This window comes from Dryobates pubescens, chromosome 7, assembly GCF_014839835.1.
Source record: "Dryobates pubescens isolate bDryPub1 chromosome 7, bDryPub1.pri, whole genome shotgun sequence".
Classification (NCBI taxonomy): Eukaryota; Metazoa; Chordata; class Aves; order Piciformes; family Picidae; genus Dryobates; species Dryobates pubescens.
In genome coordinates, this window is record NC_071618.1 from 42,130,525 (window position 1) to 42,153,833 (window position 23,309).

At 47.1% G+C, this 23,309-nt stretch overlaps 2 protein-coding genes across 4 annotated transcripts in view; both read right to left on the reverse strand.

The window, feature by feature from the left end:
- The window catches only part of ZC3H13 (zinc finger CCCH-type containing 13), a 69,849-nt gene extending 63,973 nt beyond the window's left edge, over positions 1-5,876 (reverse strand). For all 3 annotated transcript variants that reach the window (XM_054163108.1, XM_054163109.1, XM_054163107.1), the window contains exon 1: positions 5,643-5,876. The gene's annotated coding sequence lies outside the window, so the exon portion shown is untranslated. The remainder of the gene's footprint in view (positions 1-5,642) is intronic.
- A 1,204-nt stretch (positions 5,877-7,080) lies between these two features.
- CPB2 (carboxypeptidase B2) lies at positions 7,081-22,889 on the reverse strand. The gene is made up of 11 exons (XM_009907715.2): positions 22,819-22,889; positions 19,993-20,068; positions 18,771-18,895; positions 17,479-17,587; positions 16,979-17,080; positions 15,733-15,837; positions 12,558-12,674; positions 10,956-11,046; positions 9,031-9,233; positions 7,448-7,532; positions 7,081-7,313 (listed from the first exon to the last, which is right to left on the reverse strand). Exons 1-11 carry the CDS (start codon positions 22,887-22,889, stop codon positions 7,129-7,131), a joined length of 1,269 nt encoding a protein of 422 aa, XP_009906017.2. The 3' UTR covers positions 7,081-7,128.
- Between the last annotated feature and the right edge of the window lie 420 nt (positions 22,890-23,309).

Below are 23,309 nucleotides of genomic sequence, written 5' to 3' on the forward strand. Positions count from 1 at the left end.
AGACCTCCCTAGAAGTCTGACACTTGTGCACTTTCAAGGCACTGTGCCGAAGCTCTTGCCAAGCACTCTATCTCCTTTACAAACAGCAGAAGAAAGCAAGCTCACACTTGGTACTTGAGAGATTTCTCAGTTCTAGTAACTATTCCTCCAAGCCTTTGATTATCTGAAGAATTTTATTTCATCACTAAGTTTCAGATAACCAAGACACTTAGAAGGTAGAAGTTAACCATGTGCTGTATACCAGACATCAAAAACAATGGTTAACATCAATTAGTGGAAGCAGACAGTGAGAAAGTAGAATTTGCCAGTAGTAGGGAATTATTTTGGTTAGTAAAAACTGTGAAGAGCAGAAATTTCCAGAAAGATCTAACTGAGTTAGAAAATTGAGTAATACAACAGCAGATGAAATGCAAATAAATAATGTAATGCACACAAGGAGAAATGATTTAATCTAAGTACTCAAAGAGTTCAAATTAGTCCAGTCTTCTGAGAAAAACAATTAAGAGTCATTGTGGACAGCTCAATGTACAGCAGTAGTTATAAAGTCCTGACAGGATAAACTACTGAAGTTAGAAGGTGAAAGGATACCACATCTCACCTAGCTGAGCACTCCTCCATTTCAGAATGGTTTCCTATTGTATTGCAGCAAAAATACCACCGAATTTGTAAGGTTTCATGCAGCTGCGCTCTTGAATAGCGGATACAAATATCGACTGACATATGCACAAGCGTTTTTAATAAGACAATCAGATGCTAAATGCTGGATTGGGTTTAAATATTTAGAGCAAAAAGAGTCATCTCTGAAACAAAAAGGGTTAGAAGAACGGCACTGGCAATGGCAGGGGGCTAAGGTTCAACACACGGAGGACAGATAAAATGACTGCATCTAATATGTAAGTACAGAACACACCGACATGAGAGCAGCATACAAATACAAAAATACCCCTCAAACCAAACCTGCATTCATTTTGCCTCCTAATTTAAACATCCTTCTACTTAAAAAAAAGGGGGCAAAACATTCACTTTTTACTCAGGAAAATAGTACCTTCTTCAAACTAACTTCTAAAGGAAGTTACAACGATGACTAAGCTTAAAAGGAGAAGCTATAAACATGGAGAGGATAAAGAGGGCAACATCATCATAAATGAAGCAGTAATTTCAAGCCAGCTTTGCACCTCCCTATATTTTGGTCAATAATTTCCTTTGAGGAAATTCAAAGAACACTTTCCAACTCTGAATGTTCTAAGATCTGTAAAAGCCCCTACTTTAAATACAATAAAAACATGGGGCTACGAAATGACAAAGCCTTCAGGTGGCACACTGTCAGTTCTACCCTTACATTCTGGGCCATATCCACCAGTTTGCAATTAAGATCAGATACTTTATTAACCAAAGAGGTATTTCATAAAAAAATTCTTCTAAGCAAATAAAACCAGCATGCTGTAACTGCACAGCCTGCTACTTTCAGTATGCAGGTAAGTGGAGAGTTTCACTCTTCCAGTCAGAACCTGCACGACATTTCACTGCTAATCCAGCTGTTAAGACAGGCTGCAGGATTAGAGTCCAGACACATTATTCAGAGGCAAACTGGGGAATGTTCACTACATCAAACATTACATTTGAGACTGCATCTGAAAATTCAGTCAGCCCCATTTTCATTCTTCAAAGACCAAGCAAGTTGGAAAAATAAAGAGGCCATTAAGACAATATTGCAGCTGAAAACTCAGATTCATAACAGCAGTTTTGTATTAGTGACAAGCTTCCTTGATTATAAACAAGTATCTGTGAAAGGCAAAAACTTCACTGCTTAATTTAAATTCCAAATTTTTCAGACTTCAAATTAATGGATAATCACAAACACATGAAATGGAACATCCCATAAAAATTCCCATAATTTGCTCAGTTCTCACATGTTTTCATGTAATGCTGCTTTGTAATAGATGAATGGCATCCTGGCCTGCATCAGGAATACTGTAGCCAGCAGGAGCAAGGAAGTCACTGTGCCCCTGCACTCAGCACTGGTTAGGCCACACCTTGAGTCCTGTGTCCAGTTCTGGGCCCCTCAGTTTAAGAAGGACATCGAGGCTCTTGAATGTGTCCAGAGAAGGGCAACAAGGCTGAGGAGAGGCCTTGAGCACAGCCCTATGAGGAGAGGCTGAGGGAGCAGAGATTGTTTAGCCTGGAGAAGAGGAGGCTCAGGGGAGACCTTCTTGCTCTCTGTAACTACCTGAAGGGAGGTTGTAACCAGGTGGGGGTTGGTCTCTTCTCCCAGAGCACAGAGTCTCAAGCTGTGCCAGGGGAAGTTTAGGCTCAAGGTAAAAATTCTTCACAGAGAGAGTTGTTAGCCATTGGAATGTGCTGCCCAGGGAGGTGGTGGAGTCACCGTCCCTGAAGGTGTTCAAAAAGGGATTGGACGTGGCACTTGAAGCCATGGTTTAATAGTGATGAGGTGTTGGGTGACAGGTTGGACTTGATGATCTTTGAGGTCTTTTCCAACCTTATTGATTCTATGATCAGAGTCCTGCTATCAATCCCACACTGATGGCCAGTGCAATGATTCTGCTTTCCATCCAGTGTCTCCCAACCACTATCTCATCATCACTCGTGTGGATTAGACAGCACTGAGTATCAGTGTGGACCGAGGCTCGAGCATTCATATTTCAACACTTCAAATAATTACTAGCATAACTAAAAAGAAAGAAAAAAAAAGTTTCCAAGCAGAAACCCCTGTCTTTCTCTATTTCAGAGAGATGGCACCATGTAATATTTATATCATGCCATATGCTGTATCTTCTCAGGGGCACTGAAGTGTCTGCAACTTCTGAAACGGCTTCCCAGCACAAAGCGAAACCAACTTTATAGTCCTAAAGTTAATGATATATCTAAGGCTTTAACTGTAAAGTACCACTTGTCCATACATAAATAAGATCCATGGGAATCTTTAATAATAAATCAGAAATATTGTAACACTGCAGTAACTTACTCACTGATGCATCTTATTCTTTAAATGGAATAACTTTCCCAGGGTGAGAGACAACTTGTTAACGATATAAACTGTGCTACTATTTGAAGCAGAATACATCTCAGTGTTACTTCATGGGAAAACCCAGCATGTAGACAAACTTGAGAGGAGTATAGCTAGTGGGCACTAATCAAATTGAAACAAATGGAAAATGGTATCATTGACAGAATACTCAATGGAATTCTGTACTTTTGTTATTACTACTCCTACATTTTGGTGTCAGGCACGCTTAATATTTTCCTTCAATATAAATATGATCTTATTTAAGCCATGACCAAAGGAAACACCCACTTTTCTGTTAGAAAAGCCTAATCCAGTCCTAAGCAAAAATTAATCCTGCTTCTACGGCAGGCCTCTTCTCCCAGGCAACCACCAACAGAACAAGAGGACACAGTCTCAAGCTGCGTCAGGGGAGGTTTAGGCTGGATGTTAGGAAGAAGTTCTTCCCAGGAAGAGTGATTGGCCATTGCAACGTGCTGCACAGGGAGGTGGTGGAGTCACCATCACTGGAGGTGCTTAGGAAGAGACTGGATGGGGTGCTTGGTGCCATGGTTTAGTTGATTAGATGGTGTTGAATGATAGGTTGGACTCAATGATCTCGAAGGTCTTTTCCAACCTGGGTAATTCTATTCTATTCCCTTCCATTCCACTCTATTCTATGACATTCTATGCTATTCTATTCTATCCTATTCTATTCTATGTTATTCTATTCTATTCTACACAGAAACTAGAAGCTGAACAAAAGCAAAGTCCACAAAAAACTTAAGGAAATACATACTCCTTCAGAGGTCCAAGACATCACTAGTAAGCATATTAATGTCTGTGCATGCATACATGCCACCACACACAGGCTAAACATTACATCACTTAGGAAAATCCTACCTGTGAAGTGATAAACACTATGCCATTTACAGCAACAAGCAGAATTTGAATGCAAAAAATCCTCCAGAAGTTCAGATACAGACTGATTGTAACACACTAGGCTAAACTGAATACCTGCTGCAAGCTATGGAACAGCTTAGAAAGAGGAAAATGTTACTTTTCTACATGAAGCACTTTTACCTGAAGAGGTTTTGTTTCTGATCATAGTGTTAATGCTTCCATGTCACAATGCTAATGAAATAGTGATATCTGAAGGACTTCCACAGGTTTCCTATCTAAAAATAATGCTAAAAATAGTAAAACATATTGTTAACCAACTTAAAGGGGGGAAAAAAAGCCAAATGCTGGTTGCACATTCATGCAATGTCAGTATAGCACTCTTCAACTGATACAAAGAACCCTGTTTGACAGAAACCTAGAAATTATTGCAAGTTTACTTTAACAACTCCATGCTCTGAACCCATCACCAAATTAACTTGAGCTATCCCTCACATGTAACACACAATCTTTCACCTTTAGTACCAATAAGCAACTGCTAATTATGTTTTCACAAGTATAAAATCATGGTTGGCTTTCTGTATGTGCATTAATTAAAATGTCAAGCCCTAGTCTCTCCAAAGAAAGCACACAGCATTCCAAATCTTGCATGACAAAGCTCTCCTATTCAAAGATGATGTTTCACCAGACTAAGGAGCCATCTATGCAGACTGGCGTGGGCAGATCCAAGCTCATTGGGCCTTCACATCAAGTTTGTTGGATACACCTTATCTCCAATCTGTAAATTGGATCATCACATCAGCATGCTGTCAAGACTCGAGCAAGCATGCTGAGAAGCAAGGCATTATCTCAGGGTATTAAACTGGGCATACCCACATATAGGCACACTTTCACAGATCTCAAATACACGCAGTTCGTTGGTCGAGTCTGTCCACTCCTGTCTGCACAGAGGCACTGTGCAGCCGAGCAAGATCCCTTAAGGTCCTGGTTGCTAACCCACTATCAATCAGAATCTGTTCTTCAAACAGTTTTGCAGAAGGTCGAAAAGACATCAGTAAGTGGAGTGAGAATCCCGCTGAGAAGTCAAAGGTGAGGACCTAAGCAGATCATCTTTAATACTAACCCAGCAAGCCCAAACTACAAGTTCTTGAAGAGATGGGGGTTAGCTGTAGCGCTACGTAAAGAAATGGTGCTGAATGAATTTATACCAACGAAATTAGTAGTTCCTCTAAGCGCAGAGAGCAGAAACTATTTTACTGCCAGAAACTGGGAGAAGAGCCCCATTTAAGTGGAAAGAACAAAACCAAAAAACAACCCAAAAATAATTAAAAAAAAAAATCCAAAACGCATGAACAGGGAAGATCCAAGGATCTGGGAGGCAGGCTCCAGCACGGTCACGACAGATGGAGGTGCACCCTGAACAGACAGCTGGCTGACTGGGCACCGCCAGACATCAGATCCGCGGCGCCCCTGGCCCCGCCCCCTCCTCGGGCGGCCTTGGGCGAGCCCTCAGCCTCGCTCCTCGCCGGGCTGCAGCGCGGGCCAGAGCGCGGCCCTTTACCACGCCGCAGCTCTGCAGGCCAAGCGCCCCCAGCCCCGTCGCTCCGCGTCCCTCAGGATAGAGCAGAGTGGGGGGGGGGGAAGAGGCGAAGGCTCCCGCCCCACCCTCTCCGCCCTCTCCTCCCAACCCGGCCCTCCTTTCCCCCGCCCTTCGCACCCCCGGCCGAACCGCCGCACTCACCTGCTCCTTCCGCTGCCGCGCCGCTCCCCGCCGCCTCCTCCGCCGCCGCCCGGGGCGGAGAGGGTGGGAGGGGGCGAGGGGGGAGTCCGTCCTCCCGGGCCTGAGCGCGGAGCGACACGGAGAGGAAGCCGAGGAGCGCCACCCGCTCCCGCAGCCCAACGGCGCCCGCCGCTCCCACCCTGCTCCCGCGCGCCAGGGCCGCTGGGTAACCTCCGCCGCCACCGCCACGCGCCCTTCCCGGCGAGCCTCGCGCCGCCCGCGCCGCCGCTTTGATGACGTCAATCGAGGAGGGTGGCGGCGGAGGGTCGGGCGGAAGCGGCAGCGCTGCCATGTTGGAGCAGGGCGGGGAAGGCGGGCCCGTCCCCTTGCGGTGACCTGTGCCGCGCCGGCCGGGGGCGGGCTGCCAGGCAGGCGGGTTGCTGAGCTCGCTTTCCTCGGTAGCGCTGGGAGCGCCCCAGACGTCTGCCCGGAGACCCCGCGGGTTTCCCAGCTCAGTTTCTGGGCCTGAGCCGGTCGGGATTGCAGGGATAATACACAGCGTGGCGTAGGTGTGAGAAAGAATCACGGAATGCTTAGGGTGGGAAGGCACCGGGAAAGATCCCCTGGTCCAGACTCCCTGATCTTATCCCAAGAGCTGGGTCGTTCACCCGGTGTGCAGTAGCCATATACACACAGAGCTGAGGTGTTTTATTTATTCCGGTTCTGGAATAGAATAGAAATAGAAATAGAAATGGATAGAATAGAATAGGAATAGAATAGAATAGAATAGAATAGAATAGAATAGAATAGAATAGAATAGAATAGAATAGAATTAACCAGGTTGGAAAAAACCTTCGAGATCGTGGAGTCCAACCTATCACCCAACACCATCTAATCAACTAAGCCATGGCACCAAGCACCCCATCCAGTCTCTTCCTAAACACCTCCAGTGATGGTGACTCCACCACCTCCCTGGGCAGCACATTCCAATGGCCAATCATTCATTCAGTGAAGAACTTCTTCCTAACATCCAGCCTAAACCTCCCCTGGCACAGCTTGAGACTGTGTCCTCTTGTTCTGGTGCTGGTTACCTGGGAAAGAGCACAACCCCCACCTGGCTACAACCTCCCTTCAGGGAGTTGTGGAGAGCAAGAAGGTCTCCCCTGAGCCTTCTCTTCTCCAGGGTAAGCAACCCCAGCTCCCTCAGCCTCTCCTCACAGGGCTGTGCTCCAAATCCCTCCCCAGCTTTGTTGCCCTTCTCTGGACACCTTCCAGCAACTCAACATCTTTCCTAAACTGAGGGGCCCAGAACTGGACACAGGACTCAAGGTGTGGCCTAACCAGTGCTGAGTCCAGGGGCAGTTATTCTCTTTGTTTGTGGTGTGTGTGTTTTTTTTTTGGGGGGGGGGGGGGGGGGGCTACACATAAAGAATTTCAATAAAGCAGCAAGCTCTTTTATTGTTATTTGAACTAAGTGCAGTCATGCTAGAGTAAATTTTACTTGACATCACAAATTTTGCAGAATGTGCTGAGCTATCTCTTTGACAGCAGAAAGTGCTTCTAAGCAAGTTGGTTTAATTTCTTGAGGAGGAAGCAAAAATCCGTACGTTCCTGTGTCCCGAAGCTCAATGGTAAAAGAGTATTTAATGCCCAAATCATAAGCCCAGTCATCTGAACCTCCAGGAGCTAAATCTGTGTGAGGAAGAAAAAAAACCCCTCAGATAAATTACCTGAAGCCAGAACTTAAGTTTTCTGTTCACAAGCTGTCTTCTGATGGGGGCAAGGCTGTGTTGTCATGGCTGTTGTTATAGGAAAGTCATACTTACAAATTGTTTGTGCACCAGCACCAGGTCTGTAAATTTTCTTTGTTGTCCTCTTTATAGCTATAGCTGCTTTCTTTGCCAGAGTTTCCTGAAATTAAACAAAACATTGTTAACATTATTAACTTTAGAACAGAATAGAATAGAGTGGAATAGAATGCAAGAGAAGAGAAGAGAATAGAACAGAATAGAACGGAATGGAATGGAATGGAATAGAATAGAATAGAATAGAATAGAATAGAATAGAATAGAATAGAATAGAATAGAATAGAGTAGAATAGAATAGAGTGGAATGGAATAGAATGGAATAGAATAGAATAGAATAGAGTGGAATAGAATAGAGTGGAATGGAATAGAATGGAATGGAATGGAATGGAATAGAATAGAATAGAATAGAATAGAATAGAATAGAATAGAATAGAATAGAATAGAATAGAATAGAATAGACCAGGTTGGCAAAGACCTTTGAGATCATCGAGTCCAACCTATCACCCAACACCATCTAATCAACTAAACCATGGCACCAAGCACCCCATCCAGTCTCTTCCTAAACACCTCCAGGGATGGTGACTCCACCACCTCCCTGGGCAGCACATTCCAATGGCCAATCTCTCTTTCTGGGAAGAACTTCTTCCTAACATCCAGCCTGAACCTCCCTTGGCACAGCTTGAGACTGTGTCCTCTTGTTCTGGTGCTGGTTGCCTGAGAGAAGAGACCAACCCCCACATGTAGGTGCATCATCATCATCAGTAAGGAAAGGATGGAGGTCAGATTAAGAACAGCCCTTCTCCCACAAAGCTGATACCTGATCCCCTGTATCAAATGACCTGATCATCTTCCTGTAATGCAAATCCCAAAGCCTGCAAGCCTACTTTCTTGCCACCTCTACATGATTGTGCTCCTTTCTTACTGCAAGCCAATGAATTCATTACCTCAGCACTTAGAGCTTAGCAAACACCAAAAGTGGGCTTTCTTCCCCCAACATGGTAGTGATGTTGCTGCTTCCATCCCTGCCCTACCTGCTCTGATGTCTTCTCTCTGCTTCCTGAGCTACACAGTTAGGATATTAGGAAGGTGTTCATGACAGAAAGAGAGATTGGCCATTGGAATGCGCTGCCCAGGGAGGTGGTGGAGTCACCATTAGTGGAGGTGTTTAAGAACAGACTGGATGGGGTGCTTGGTGCCATGGTTGAGTTAATTAGATGGTGTTGGGTGATAGGTTGGACTTGATGATCTCAAAGGTCTTTTCTAACCTGGTTAATTCTATTCTATTCTATTCTATTCTATTCTATTCTATTCTATTCTATTCTATTCTATTCCATTCCATTCTATTCCATTCCATTCCATTCCATTCCATTCCATTCCATTCCATTCCGTTCTATTCTGTTCTATTCTATTCTATTCCATTCCATTCCATTCCATTCCATTCCACACACTGCTAGACAAGCCCAGACTTCAAGTTCTTAAGAGCATCAAGACAAATCCCATTTCTTAATTCTTGATCTGCAGAGCACTAGACTGCTCTGTGACTCTCTCATTACAAGCCTAAGCAAGGCAAAAGTGAAAGCTCAGGAGGTGGGAAGACTTACCAGCTCATCATGGTCTTTGCTTTTGTCCATAGTGTAAGAATATGGAAACAACACCATCTGGGAGTAAGAGTGCATGGTTATGTAGGCTTTAATGATGTCTTTGTGGTCTCTGATAAATCGAGCCACTGCTTTCACTTCAGGCTCAGATTCTGGGTAGGGTCCACAATATGTCTGGTGACATTCATTGGAAGATGCTCCTTCCCCTGTAACAAGAAAGCATATGGTGTTACTCTTCAACTTCTTCCCTTCTGTATTTCTCTTCCCCTAGTGGAAGAGCAGAGTGTGATGCGAGTACACAAGAAATTGTGGACTCTACCATGGTCTGGAAAGAACTCTCCTGATTGTAGAAATCAGTGCTGGAACATGTCCAGAGAAGGGCAACAAAGCTGGGAGGGGTTTGGAGCACAGCCCTATGAGGAGAGGCTGAGGGAGCTGGGATTGTTTAGGCTGGAGAAGAGGAGGCTCAGGGTAGACCTTCTTGCCATCTATAGCTACCTGAAGGGAGGTTGTAGCCAGGTGGGGTTTGGTCTCTTCTCCCAGGCAACCAGCACCAGAACAAGAGGACACAGTCTCAAGCTGCACCAGGGGAAGCTTAGGCTCCAGGTGAGAAACTGGCCCTCCAGCCAGTTCCTAACCCAGCACAGAGTGCTGCTGTCCAAGCCACAGGCTGACAGCTTGGCCAGGAGTTTGAACAACAGTCCAAAGGAAAAGACAATGAAGAATATGTTGGCTGGCAGCCTTGGATGAAAGTTCTGTTTGCTTTCCTAATTCCTTTGTCATACTGAGAATAGCCATCTAAGGGAGCAATACAGAGAATGTGGAGAAAAATTTAAGTCTCAATTACAGTCAATGTAGTTTCACAGAGGGGTTCCAAATTAGTGCATTTTTCTTAGTGGAATCATTTTGCTTTTTATTGTTGAAAAGCATCAAGTATCAGTGCATTTAGTATATTCTGCCCTTCATTAAAAACCCTGAGGAGACCTTGTTCATAATGTTGTTATCTGAGCAGCTGAAGAGGAAGAACAGATAAACATGACACTATGTTTCTAATTAAGTGCATAGATCTCCCTCTCTGGAGATATTAAAGACCTGCCTGGATGCATTCCAGGGAGGTCATTCTGCCCCTGGACTCAGCACTGGTTAGGTCATACCCTGAGTCCTGTGTCCAGTTCTGGGGCCCTCAGTTTAGGAAAGATGTTGAGCTGCTGGAAGGTGTCCAGAGAAGGGCAACAAAGCTGGGGAGGGGTTTGGAGCACAGCCCTGTGAGGAGAGGCTGAGGGAGATGGGGTTGCTTAGCCTGGAGAAGAGGAGGCTAAGGGGAGACCTTCTTGCTGTCTACAGCTCCCTGAAGGGAGGTTGTAGCCAGGTGGGGATTGGTCTCTTCTCCCAGGCAACTAGCCCGGAACAAGAGGACACAGTCTCAAGCTGTGCCAGGGGAGGTTTAGGCTGGATGTAAGGAAGAAATTCTTCACAGAACGAATGATTGGCCATTGGAATGTGCTGCCCAGGGAGGTGGTGGAGTCACCACCACTGGAGGTTTTTAGGAAGAGACTGGATGGGGCACTTGGTGCCATGGTTGAGTTGATTAGATGGTGTTGGGTGATAGGTTGGACTTGATGATCTCGAAGGTCTTTTCCAACCTGGTCAATTCAATTCAATTCAATTCAATTCAATTCAGTTCAGTTCAGTTCAGTTCAGTTCAGTTCTATTCTATTCTATTCTATTCTATTCTATTCTATTCTATTCTATTCTATCTATTCCATTCCATTCCATTCCATTCCATTCCATTCCATTCCATTCCATTCCGTAACAAATACTCAGCTGCATTTGTCTTCATATCAAATTTATGAAATGGGAAATGAAAACCTTTTCAAGATAAAGAATGTTATAGGCAGGGGTACAATAGGGTGAGAATGATGTCCTACCACACCAGTGTGCATCAAAATTCCTGTTCATGTCAGTGCCGACACAGTTGCTGTTCCCGTGGGACGAGCGGCTCTTTCTCCACAGCCGGTTCTGTGGAAAGAGACAGAAGTAGTTAGGGACCTGCTGAGCCACTTGGATCCCCACAAGACCATGGGACCACATAGGATCCATCCTAGGGTGCTGAGAGCGCTGGCAGATGAGCTGCAAAGCCACTCTCCATCATTTTTCAGCAGTCCTGCCTCACAGGAGACGTCCCAGGGGTCTGGAAGCTGCCAACATGATGCCCATCCACAAGAAGGGCTGGTTGGATGAGCCAGGGAATTCCAGGCCTGTCAGCCTGACCTCAGTGCAGGGCAAGATCATGGAACAGGGCATCTTGAGTGCAATCACACAGCACTTAGAGGATGGCCAAGGGATCAGGCCCAGCCAGCATGGATTTAGGAAGGGCAGGTCCTGACCAACCTGATCTCCTTCTATGAGCAGGTGACTGCCTGGTGGGTGTGGGGCAGGCTGTGGAGGTAGTCTACCTGGACTCCAGCAAGGCCTTTGACACTGTCCCCCACAGCAAACTCCTGGCCAAGCTGTCAGCTGCTGCCTTGGACAGCAGCACTCTGAGCTGGGTTAGGAATTGGCTGAAGGCTGAGCCCAGAGTGGTGGTGAATGGTGCCACAGCCAGCTGGCAGCCAGGCACCAGTGGTGTCCCCCAGGGATCAGTGCTGGGCCCCATCCTGTTCAATATCTTTATTGATGATCTGGATGAGGGGATTGAGTCAGTCATCAGCAGATTTGCAGATGACACCAAGCTTGGGGCAGGTATTGATCTGTTAGAGGGTAGGAGAGCTCTGCAGAGGGACCTTGGTGGGCTGGACAGATGGGCAGAGTCCAACATGGTGTCATTTAACAAGTCTAAGTGCCAGGTGCTGCACTTTGGCCACAACAACCCCAGGCAGTGCTACAGGCTGGGGTCAGAGTGGCTGGAGAGCAGCCAGGCAGAGAGGGACTGGGGGGTACTGGTTGACAGCCAGTTGAACATGAGCCTGTAATGTGCCCAGCTGGCCAAGAAGGCCAATGGCATCCTGGCCTGGATCAGAAATAGTGTGGCCAGCAGAAGCAAGGAGCCCCTGTACTCAGCACTGCTTAGAGCACACCTTGAGTCCTGTGTCCAGTTCTGGGCCCCTCAGTTTAGGAAGGATGTTGAGTTGCTGGAAGGTGTCCAGAGAATGGTAACAAAGCTGGGGAGGGGTTTGGAGCACAGCCCTGTGAGGAGAGGCTGAGGGAGCTGGGGTTGCTTAGCCTGGAGAAGAGGAGGCTCAGGGGAGACGTTTCTCTCCAACTATCTGAAGCCAGGTGGGGGTTGGTCTCTTCTCCCAGGCAACCAGCACCAGAGCAAGAGGACAGAGTCTCAAGCTGTGCCAGCGGGAGTTTAGGCTGGAGCTGAGGAGAAAGTTCTTCCCAGAAAGAGAGATTGGCCATTGGAATGTGCTGCCCAGGGAGGTGGTGGAGTCACCGTCCCTGGAGGTGTTTGAGACTGTGATGCCCTAAGCATGCACTCTGACAGTTCCCATGCATTGCTCAGCCTGTCCAAAAAGAGCTCTACCTACAGAGGGGTGGCTCCACGTGTACTCGTAGCCGTCCACATTTATCACAGGCATGACGTAGAAGTCAAAGCGCTCCAGAAGCGCAGTCATGGCCCGATCTCTCTCACGCACATGGATTGCCTGTGAAGCACAGGGGAAAGTTATTAAACACAGTGGTGGCTTGAAGTTTCCCCCCCCCCCAGCATTAACTTTTTAGCCAGACTAACTCAGATGCAAATGGAAGCTGTATTTACAAGCAGAAACTGCACTCTACAACGGAATGCAACAAATGTGTACAAAACAGACAGGATTTACAACATCATAGAGACATTTACAATTAGCAAACAACACAAAAACCCCCCTGGTGAAAAAAAAAGACCAGGGAAGCTGCTCCACTGCCCCTCCTTCCCCCAAACCTCCCAGACACCCCTGTACCAAGAGAGAGAAAGGAGTTGAGGGAAAGCAGTGTTAGTATTTTCCAACCTGGTCCAGTCCTATTCTATTCTATTCTATTCTATTCTATTCTATTCTATTCTATTCTATTCTATTCTATTCTATTCTATGCTATGCTATGCTATGCTATGCTATGCTATTCTGTGCTATGCTATGCTATGCTATGCTATGCTATGCTGTTCTATTCTATTCTATTCTATTCTATTCTATTCTATTCTATTCTCTCAAGGCCAGCCAGAAGCAGCACATTATCTCCTGGGCTAAGCAAAACAAAGAGAGGAGAGGAGAGGAGAGGAGAGGAGAGGAGAGGAGAGGAGAGGAGAGGAGAGGAGAGGAGAGGAGAGGAGAGGAGAGGAGAGGAGAGGAGAGGTTCGGAGAGGAGAGGAGAGGAGAGGAGAGGAGAGGAGAGGAGAGGAGAGGAGAGGAGAGGAGAGGAGAGGAGAGGAGAGGAGAGGAGAGGAGAGGAGAGGAGAGGAGAGGAGAGGAGAGGAGAGGAGAGGAGAGGAGAGGAGAGGAGAGGAGAGGAGAGGTTCGGAGAGGAGAGGAGAGGTTCGGAGAGGAGAGGTTCGGAGAGGAGAGGAGAGGAGAGGTTCGGAGAGGAGAGGTTCGGAGAGGAGAGGAGAGGTTCGGAGAGGAGAGGTTCGGAGAGGAGAGGAGAGGTTCGGAGAGGAGAGGAGAGGAGAGGAGAGGAGAGGAGAGGTTCGGAGAGGAGAGGAGAGGAGAGGAGAGGAGAGGTTCGGAGAGGAGAGGAGAGGTTCGGAGAGGAGAGGAGAGGAGAGGAGAGGTTCGGAGAGGAGAAGAGAGGAGAGGTTCGGAGAGGAGAGGTTCGGAGAGGAGAGGAGAGGAGAGGAGAGGAGAGGAGAGGAGAGGAGAGGAGAGGAGAGGAGAGGAGAGGAGAGGTTCGGAGAGGAGAGGTTCGGAGAGGAGAGGTTCGGAGAGGAGAGGAGAGGAGAGGAGAGGAGAGGAGAGGTTCGGAGAGGAGAGGTTCGGAGAGGAGAGGAGAGGTTCGGAGAGGAGAGGAGAGGTTCGGAGAGGAGAGGTTCGGAGAGGAGAGGAGAGGAGAGGAGAGGAGAGGAGAGGAGAGGAGAGGGAGGGGAAGGGAAGGGAAGGGAAGGGAAGGGAAGGGAAGGGAAGGGAAGGGAAGGGAAGGGAAGGGAAGGGAAGGGAAGGGAAGGGAAGGGAAGGGAAGGGAAGGGAAGGGAAGGGAAGGGAAGGGAAGGGAAGGGAAGGGAAGGGAAGGGAAGGGAAGGGAAGGGAAGGGAAGGGAAGGGAAGGGAAGGGAAGGGAAGGGAAGAGGGAAGGGAAGAGGGAAGGGAAGGGAAGGGAAGGGAAGGGAAGGGAAGGGAAGGGAAGGGAAGGGAAGGGAAGGGAAGGGAAGGGAAGGGAAGGGAAGGGAAGGGAAGGGAAGGGAAGGGAAGGGAAGGGAAGGGAAGGGAAGGGAAGGGAAGGGAAATGTGAAGAATTGTTATGATGCAGCTTCTCTTATCCCAGCCATTTATCCAATGAATTTGTTTAGAATAATCTTTTCTTTCCCTTTTTACACCCAAGAGTGATATATTTATATTCTTCTACTTTTCTGCTCCAAATCTGCAGCTAAATTTTACAGGCCTAGCCTAGAACTACCACAAACACATTTGACATGCTGCTTTTCTTGCCTTCCTAGAAAGGCACCTGGTGGCATATGCAAAATAACTGTGCAACTGTGGGAGCAGTTAGCCTTCTGGTAGAGGCATATCACATCACAGAAATGCTAAATACCAAAGTAGCTCTCTGCTTAGGAGTGCCAGGGAGAGGTCAAGAACCAAACAGATACAGCCTATCCAATATATTGCAGTCCTTTAATGTTAACAAATGGCCATAAGATAGAGTTGAAGCCTATAAATAGGAAAGTTTGAACTTTGTCTGTGTAGTCTTGAGGTGAGGAGAAAATTCTTCCCAGAAAGAGAGATTGGCCATTGGAATGTGCTGCCCAGGGAGGTGGTGGAGTCACCGTCCCTGGAGCTGTTCAAAAAGGGATTGGATGTGGCACTTGAAGCCATAGAATCATAGAATCAACAAGGTTGGAAAAGACCTTAAAATCATCAAGTCCAACCTGTCACCTAAGACCTCATGACTAGTAGACCATTGCACCAAGTGCCACGTCCAATCCCCTCTTGAACACCTCCAGGGACGGTGACTCCACCACCTCCCTGGGCAGCACATTCCAATGGCTAACAACTCTCTCTGTGAAGAAGTTTTAGTAGTCATGAGGTGTTGGGTGCTAGGTTGGACTTGATGATCTTTGAGGTCTTTTCCAGCCTTATTGATTCTATGATCCTATGATTCTATACTCCAGGCAGTGCCACCTGGAGTAATATGGGCATAAGCCATCATCCCTCGGGTCCACGTGGCAGTAGAAACATAACCCTAGTAGCTGGCATGCCTTCCCCATCAGTGACCATTCATAACTAGACTTCTCTGCTGCACATGCTTTGAAGTTTCTTTCATACTTTGGGCTTTTTTGTATTAAATCCACAGGACTTTGTGTCTCTCTCTCTCTCACCACACACTCCTCCACACACATACATGCACACACACTCACTGCTACGTATGCAGCTTAGACACAGTTCTCATGTGTTGGTGTTTTGGAAGCAAATGGATTAAGACTTTATGGAACTTAGAGTGCAGCTGAGCAGAGAAGGTAAATGGCACCAAGATTTTTTTGCTTTGCTTTGAAAATGGCAATCAGATGTGATTATCTACTCACATGGCCTATGAACCACAGGCAAAAAGCAGGAGAAATCCATTCTCTGGCATGGATGCCACAGTCGATCCATATGGCACTTTTGGGATATCCCTGGCTTTTAGAGAGCTGACAAAAGAGAAATTACATTAAAATGTCACTGTTGTAAAGTATAACACATAACAGTGAAAGTGAAAAAGGGTAACTAAGATGGAAGAAGAAGCATTTGTCTTGTAGGGAGTGCTTAGACTGATCCTGGGCTGGGATATTGCTGTCCATAACGTCCACATAAAGTCAGCCATAGTGAGGCTGCTTGCAGCAAGCTTCTAACATAGTCATGGTGTCATGACTACAGCAAGACCTGAGGTATAGTATAGTATAGTATCAGTCAGGGTTGGAAGGGACCACAAGGATCATCTAGTTCCAACCCCCCTGCCATGGGCAGGGACACCCCACACTAGATCAGCCTGGCCACAGCCTCATCCAGCCTGGGCTTAAACACCTCCAGGGATGGGGCCCCAACCACCTCCCTGGACAACCCATTCCAGGGCTTCACCACTCTCATGGGGAAGAACGTCCTCCTCACCTCCAGCCTCAATCTCCCCACCTCCAGCTTCATTCCATTCCCCCTAGTCCTAGCACTACCTGAGATCCTGAGCAGTCCCTCCCCAGCCTTCTTGGAGGCCCCCTTCAGATACTGGAAAGCCACAATTAGGTCACCTCAGAGCCTTCTCTTCTCCAGACTGAACAGCCCCAACTCCTTCAGTCTGTCCTCATAGGAGAGGTGCTCCAGCCCTCTGCTCATCCTCGTGGCCTTTCTCTGGACACCTTCCACCACCTCCAGATCCCTCTTGGAATAGGAGCTCCAGAACTGGAGGCAGTACTCCAGGTGGGGTCTCCCCAGAGCTGAGAAGAAGGGGAGAATCACCTCCCTTGCCCTGCTGGCCACACTTCTCTTGCTGCAGCCCAGGATCTGACAGGTCACCAGTTCTTTAGGGTAACAAACAAGGCTGGTTTCATAGTCACCACATCAGCATTTCATGCCTTTGGATGATGGCCTACACGTGATAACTTCTTTGTGGCCCAACAAGGAACCTGATGTGGTCAAATGCCTTTGCAAAGGAAATGGACCTTGCTAGGAGGACTTAGGAAGTGTGTAAACCACATAAATACACACATATAAGCATACATTTAAGAAAGTGTCCTGGCAACCCCCTTTGCTTGCTTGCATTGGTCCTTGGAAAGTGTTTGCAGTAAGTCACAGCCATACCTTCAGAACATAAAGTGGTCTTTTTTCATATGATGATCCAATATAAATTTTCTGGAGAAGGTCAGAATGCACTTTCACTATTTCTTCCATCCAATAATAGATCTGCAAGGATAAAGTTAGAAAATAAATAGATCTTCTCCCTCCTGTTTTCAGAGAATCACAGAATCATCAACCAGGTTGGAAAAGACCTCAGAGATCGTCAAGTCCAACCTATTACCTAATATCTAACACCTCCTGACACCTAAACCATGACCCCAAGTGCCACATTCAAGCCTTTTTTGAACACCTCCAGGGACAGTGACTCCACCACCTCCCTGGGCAGCACATTCCAATGGCCAATCTCTCTTTCTGGGAAGAACTTTCTCCTCACCTCCAGCCCAAACTTCCCCTGGCACAGCTTGAGACTGTGTCCTCTTGTTCTGGTGCTGGCTGCCATTCTCAACCCTGAGTCAAATTTTTACCCCTTGACTCTTCAGAAGATTGCAACAAAAATATCTTACCTCTTTCATGGAGTGGTAGTTTTCATAATATGATGAAGATCTCCGTGGGTTGACTGTGTCATTGACAGTCTGCTTTTCAATCAGTGCTTGAACGTCTCCCAGTGAGACTCTGAAGAACAAAGAAAGAGCATGTGGGGATTTGGTCCTGGCTGGGGGCCAGATGCCCACCAAAGCTGCTCTATCACTCCCCTTCTTAGATGGACCAGGCAGAGGGAAACTATAACCAAAGGCCCCCGAGTCAGTATAGAAGCAATTTAATAGGATGCAAAAGCAAAGGCCACACACAGAATCAAGACTAAACAAATACATCATGGAATCAATAAGGTTGGAAAGGCCTCAGAGATCATCAAGTCCAACCTATCACCCAACACCTCAGGACTAACTAAACCATGGCTTCAAGTGCCACATCCAATCCTCCTTTGAACACCTCCAGGGACAGGGACTCCACCACCTCCCTGGGCAGCACATTCCAATGGCCAATCTCTCTTTCTAGGAGGAATTTCTTCCTAACATCCAGCCTAAACCTCCCCTGGCACAGCATGAGACTGTGTCTTCTTGATCTGTTGGTGGTTGCCTGGAAGAAGAGACCAACCCCCACCTGGCTACAACCTCCCTTCAGGGAGTTGTAGAGAGCAAAAAGGTCTCCCCTGAGCCTCCTCTTCTCCAGGCTAAGCAACCCCAGCTCCCTCAGCCTCTCCTCACAGGGCTGTGCTCCAGACCTCTCCTCAGCCTTTTTGCCCTTCTCTGGACACATTCAAGTGTCTCAATGTCCTTCTTAAATTGAAGCTATATTGATATCCTTCTTAAATTGAAGATATTATTCTCTGCTTCCCATCAGCAGATGATGTTCAGTCCCTTCCTGGAAAGCAGGGCTCCAACACGCACAGCAGTTGCTCCAGAGGACAGACACCATCAACAAATGCTGCCCACACTTCCTTCTTTCCATCAGCTTTTACATCTGAGCTGATGTCATACAATATGGAATACCCCTTCTGTCACTTTGGCTCAGCTGGCCCAGCCATGTGCCCTCCCAAGGTCTTGCCTAGCCTTCAGCCTACTGTTGTGGGGAAGAACTTGGAAAAGCAGAGCCTGGGCGCTTGGCTCAGCAGTAGCCAAAACACTGCTGAGTTATCAACACTCCGCTGGAACCACTGCAAAACACAGCACTACAAGAGATGTTCTGGGGAGAATGAACTCCAGCTCAGCCAAACCAAATCCAGAGCACAGCCTCCTGTTAAATACATGACAACTTTACAGAAGCAGTCATGATAACAAAGGAGAAAAACACATACCTGTACTGAATGGCCAATTTCCTTAGCTGAGCTTTTATGCTGTTTGTGCTGGATGCCCTGACATAGAAATGCACTTCTCTGTCCTTCTGGATGTTTTCAACCACTACAGGCTGCCAGAGAATGACCTGCAAAGTTTCCAAAAATCATTTTATTCCCTTTTAGTGCAGAAAGAAAAACACATTCTTACCAACATTGAATAGATACACTGAAAATAATCCAAGCATCTCTTTTCACCTTAAGATACCACTCAAAACAAACAGTGCAACGTTCCCTGTGTAGCCATAAGGTCTCCCCTGAGCCTCCTCTTCCCCAGGCTAAGCAACCCCAGCTCCCTCAGCCTCTCCTCACAGGGCTGTGCTCCAGACCTCTCCCCAGCTTTGTTGCCCTTCTCTGGACATCACAGTATCACAGTATCACTAAGGTTGGAAGAGACCTCGAGGATCATCGAGTCCAACCTGTCTCCACAGACCTCATGACTAGACCATGGCACCAAGCCAACCTCTGCCTGTCTACAACTTCCTTTCAGGTAGTTGTGGAGAGCAATAAGGTCTCCCCTGAGTCTCCTCTTCTCCAGGCTAAGCAACCCCAGCTCCCTCAGCCTCTCCTCACAGGGCTGTGCTCCAAATCCCTCACCAACTTCGTTGCCCTTCTCTGGACACCTTCCAGCAACTCAGCATCTTTCCTGAACTGAGGGGCCCAGAACTGAACACAGGACCCAAGGTGGAGCCTAACCAATGCAGTGTACAGGGGCACAATGACCTCCCTGCTCCTGCTGGCCACACTGTTCCTGATGCAGGCCAGGATGCCATTGGCCCTCTTAGCTGCCTGGGCACACTGCAGGCTCATGTTCAGCCTACCATCGACCAGTATCTTCAAAGATCTTCAAAGCTGTGCAGGACATGACTGCATTGGTCTAAAACACTGAGGTTTCCTAGGAAATATGTTTCTACTTACTGTGTGTTGCTGCTTTGCCAGTTTGAAAAATGTCTTAATACATAAAATGAGCTGCAGCAATCTGCACTTGGATCTAATCCACTACTGTAGCATTATCATCTAAATCAGAAGGGAGCAGAGTGTTGAAACCCCAGCATTTTCTGGCTTGCTGTATTAGGAAAAATGAATGAAACTGGGACTGGAGGGGGCAGGTGTGGGGTGGTGGTGAAACAGTACTAGAGCCCTTCAGTGAAAAATTTGGGCTAGAGATACAGAGGGATCCATTTACCTCAGTGGTGTTCAGTAAGTCCTGAAGGGCTTCAACCTGTTTGTCTGTTTGTGGGAGAGCCCACAGAACTTCATCCCTGGAAAACAAAGACATGTAGGGAAAGAACAGGGACTTGGAACTAATCTAGATCACACAGAAGTAGAGAAGGAGGCTCAGCCTCTCTCATCTTTCTCATCTGAGGGAGCTGGGGTTGCTTAGCCTGGAGAAGAGGAGGCTCAGGGGAGACCTTCTTGCTCTCTACAACTACTTTAAGGGAGGTTGTAGACAGGCAGAGGTTGGTCTCTTCTCCCAGGCAACCAGTATCAGAACAAGAGGACACAGTCTCAAGCTGCACCAGGGGAGGTTTAGGCTGGAGGTTAGGAGGAAGTTCTACACAGAGAGAGTGATTGCCCATTGGAATGGACTGCCTGGGGAGGTGGTGGAGTCACCATCACTGGAGGTGTTCAGGAGGAGACTTGATGGGGTGCTTGGTGCCATGGTTTAGTTGATTAGTTGGTGTTGGATGATAGGTTGGACTCAATGATCTTGAAGGTCTCTTCCAACATGGTCTATTCTATTCTATTCTATTCTATTCTATTCTATTCTATTCTATTCTATTCTATTCTATTCTATTCTATTCCATTCCATTCCATTCCATTGCATTCCATTCTATTCTATTCCGTTCCATTCCATTCCATTCTATTCTACTCTACTCTACTCCACTCTACTCTACTCTACTGTATTCTAATCTTCCCTGGCTTGGCTGTCAGGAACTCAGAAATGCAAGAGTGAAGATGCTGAACCCCATTCCAGCCTCTGCTGAAACCACAAGGAAAGAGGTGGTTCATAGCTTTGTGGCAGTATCTGCTGCTGGACTCTGAGACTGCCCCTGTGAGCTAGCACTGGGACAACAGAAACCAGCCCCAGATAATCCAGAGTGCAGCAGCACCACTGCAGAAATAGCCTAGACCAGGAGGACAGCTCTCCTGTTGCTCCAGAATTTCTCAGTCTCAGTCACTACTCAGCTGAGACATGAGCCCTCTCAGTCTGGCAAAAACCCAAACAGGATGTTCTGGTGATGTGCAGTGGCTCCAATCATCATAATTCCTACTCCAGTACAATTTTTTCTGATCACTTTTCTGTCCCTCTGCCACATATGGTTTCAGGTGGTCTGTGCCACTGTTCTCCTGCTCTTTGTCCAGTAACTTAGGAAATTATAGAATTGTAGAATCAATAAGGTTGGAAAAGACCTCAGAGATTAGCAAGTCCAACCTGTCACCCAACACCTCATTGCCCTCTACAACTACCTGAAAGGTGGTTGTGGCCAGGAAGGGGTTGGTCTCTTCTCCCAGGCAACCAGCAGCAGAACAAGAGGACACAGTCTCAAGCTGCACCAGGAGAGGTTTAGACTCGAGGTGAGGAGAAAGTTCTTCCCAGAGAGAGTTGTTAGCCATTGGAATGTGCTGCCCAGGGAAGTGGTGGAGTCACCATCCCTGGAGGTGTTCAAGAGGGGATTGGACGTGGCACTTGGTGCCATGGTTTAGTCATGAGGTCTGTGGTGACAGGTTGGACTGGATGATCTTCGAGGTCTCTTCCAACCTTAGTTATACTGTGATACTGTGATACCTCAGGACTAACTAAACCATGGCACCAAGTGCCACGTCCAATCCCCTCTTGAACACCTCCAGGGATGGTGACTCCACCACCTCCCTGGGCAGCACATTCCAATGACCAATCACTCTTTCTGGAAAGAACTTTCTCCTCACCCCCAGCCTAAACCTCCCCTGGTGCAGCTTGAGACTGTGTCCTCTTGTTCTGGTGCTGGTTGCCTGGGAGAAGAGACCAAGCCCCACCTGGCTACAACCTCCCTTCTATAAGGGATATAAGGTCTCCCCTGAGCCTCCCCATCTCCAGGCTAAACAACCCCAGCCCCCTCCGCCTCTCCTCATAACTCACTGTTATTTGTGTAGGTGTCTGAGTCCTGGCAGCAGGCTGTGTTTCAATCGGGATTCCCGTAAGCTGTTCAGCTTGTTCAACACCATCACATGAGGGCCTTATCCTTTTTTCTTCCTACCTATTACAACATTTCAGGTTTTCAAACCAGCTGTACACGTGGAAAATAAAAGCACTTAGCCTGTCTGCATGTGTGACATATGTCCTGCTGCTTCGAGGCAGCATTTGGTTGGAGGGCATTCCTGAAGCTTATCGATAGGTAACAATAAAAGCTGCTTCTGAAACAGTCTACAAATACCAAATGGTTATGCAAAAATGATTTATGATTGGGGGGAAAAAAAACAACCAACCTTCCTTTAGAAGGAAAACAGATTGTTAGCACTCTCTGAAATGGTTTCTCTGTCTCCCCCCCAAGAAGTAATTCATTCGAGTTCTTGTTTTAAGGCAAACGGAGCCAATTATTTTCCCCCATTAAGTTTCTGAACGCCCTTCATCGGCACTCGGAAGCACTGAACGAACAGAATTGATTTGCACTTAGACCCAAAAGGAAGAGGTTTAATATGATTAAAACCACAGGATTTATGGATGCAAAGAAGGCTGGGAATCATTTTCATTCCTTCCCCCGTCTACACGTTAAATTGAACCACATATCCAATTACCACAGCAGTACGTAAATGTCAACCTCTGCCAAATGTTTTCTTATGCAGGTTGGAGTTACTGCCTCTGTACTTTGTCTCTCTCTCTCTTTTGTCTCTTTGCATGCAGTCCTGTGTTGCTGACATGATAAAGGGAATCCTTTCAGCTGGGAAAGATCTTTAAGGTCATCCAGTCCAACCGGATTTTCCCTGTCCCACTCACACACTGAAAAGCCCAGGAGCACCAGCAGCTCTTTACCTTGGAAGAGTGAAGACATGCTTCTCCTGAATCCAGATAAACAGGGTGAAAAAGAGCAGGTAAAGCTTCATCTTCACAGAGTGCACTTGGAAAGCCAAAGGTTCAGGACCCACATTATTGATTTCAAAAAATCTTATTGAAAGAGTGGTTAAATTTTAATGCTGTCTCTCACCTCAACCCCGAGCTCCCAGTGGCTAAATCAACATGAGAGAGCTCCCTCCTCACCTTGATGTCATCTGCCTGCAAAAGGATAAAGTACACTTGGGGCATTTTCATATTGGCAAGTCACTTTGTCATCAAAGCTTTTGTGTCATTTCCTTGTGGGTATGAGCCACAGACACAAGAAAGAACACCAAGCACAAAGGTTTGGTGATCCTTTAATAGAACGTGTCCAGAGAAGGGCAACAAAGCTGGGGAGGGGTTTGGAGCACAGCCCTGTGGGGGAGGCTGAGGGAGCTGGGGTTGCTTAGCCTGGAGAAGAGGAGGCTCAG

Coding starts and splice junctions, on each gene's coding strand:
- CPB2 (XM_009907715.2), bottom strand. CDS start 22,889: ATGAAGCTTTACCTGCTCTTTTTCACCCTGTTTATCTGGATTCAGGAG. Junction 18,896..19,992: donor ACTTACTGAACACCACTGAG/GTAAATGGATCC, acceptor GAAACTTTGCAG/GTCATTCTCTGGCAGCCTGT. Junction 9,234..10,955: donor TTTTGATGCACACTGGTGTG/GTAGGACATCAT, acceptor TTCTTGTTACAG/GGGAAGGAGCATCTTCCAAT.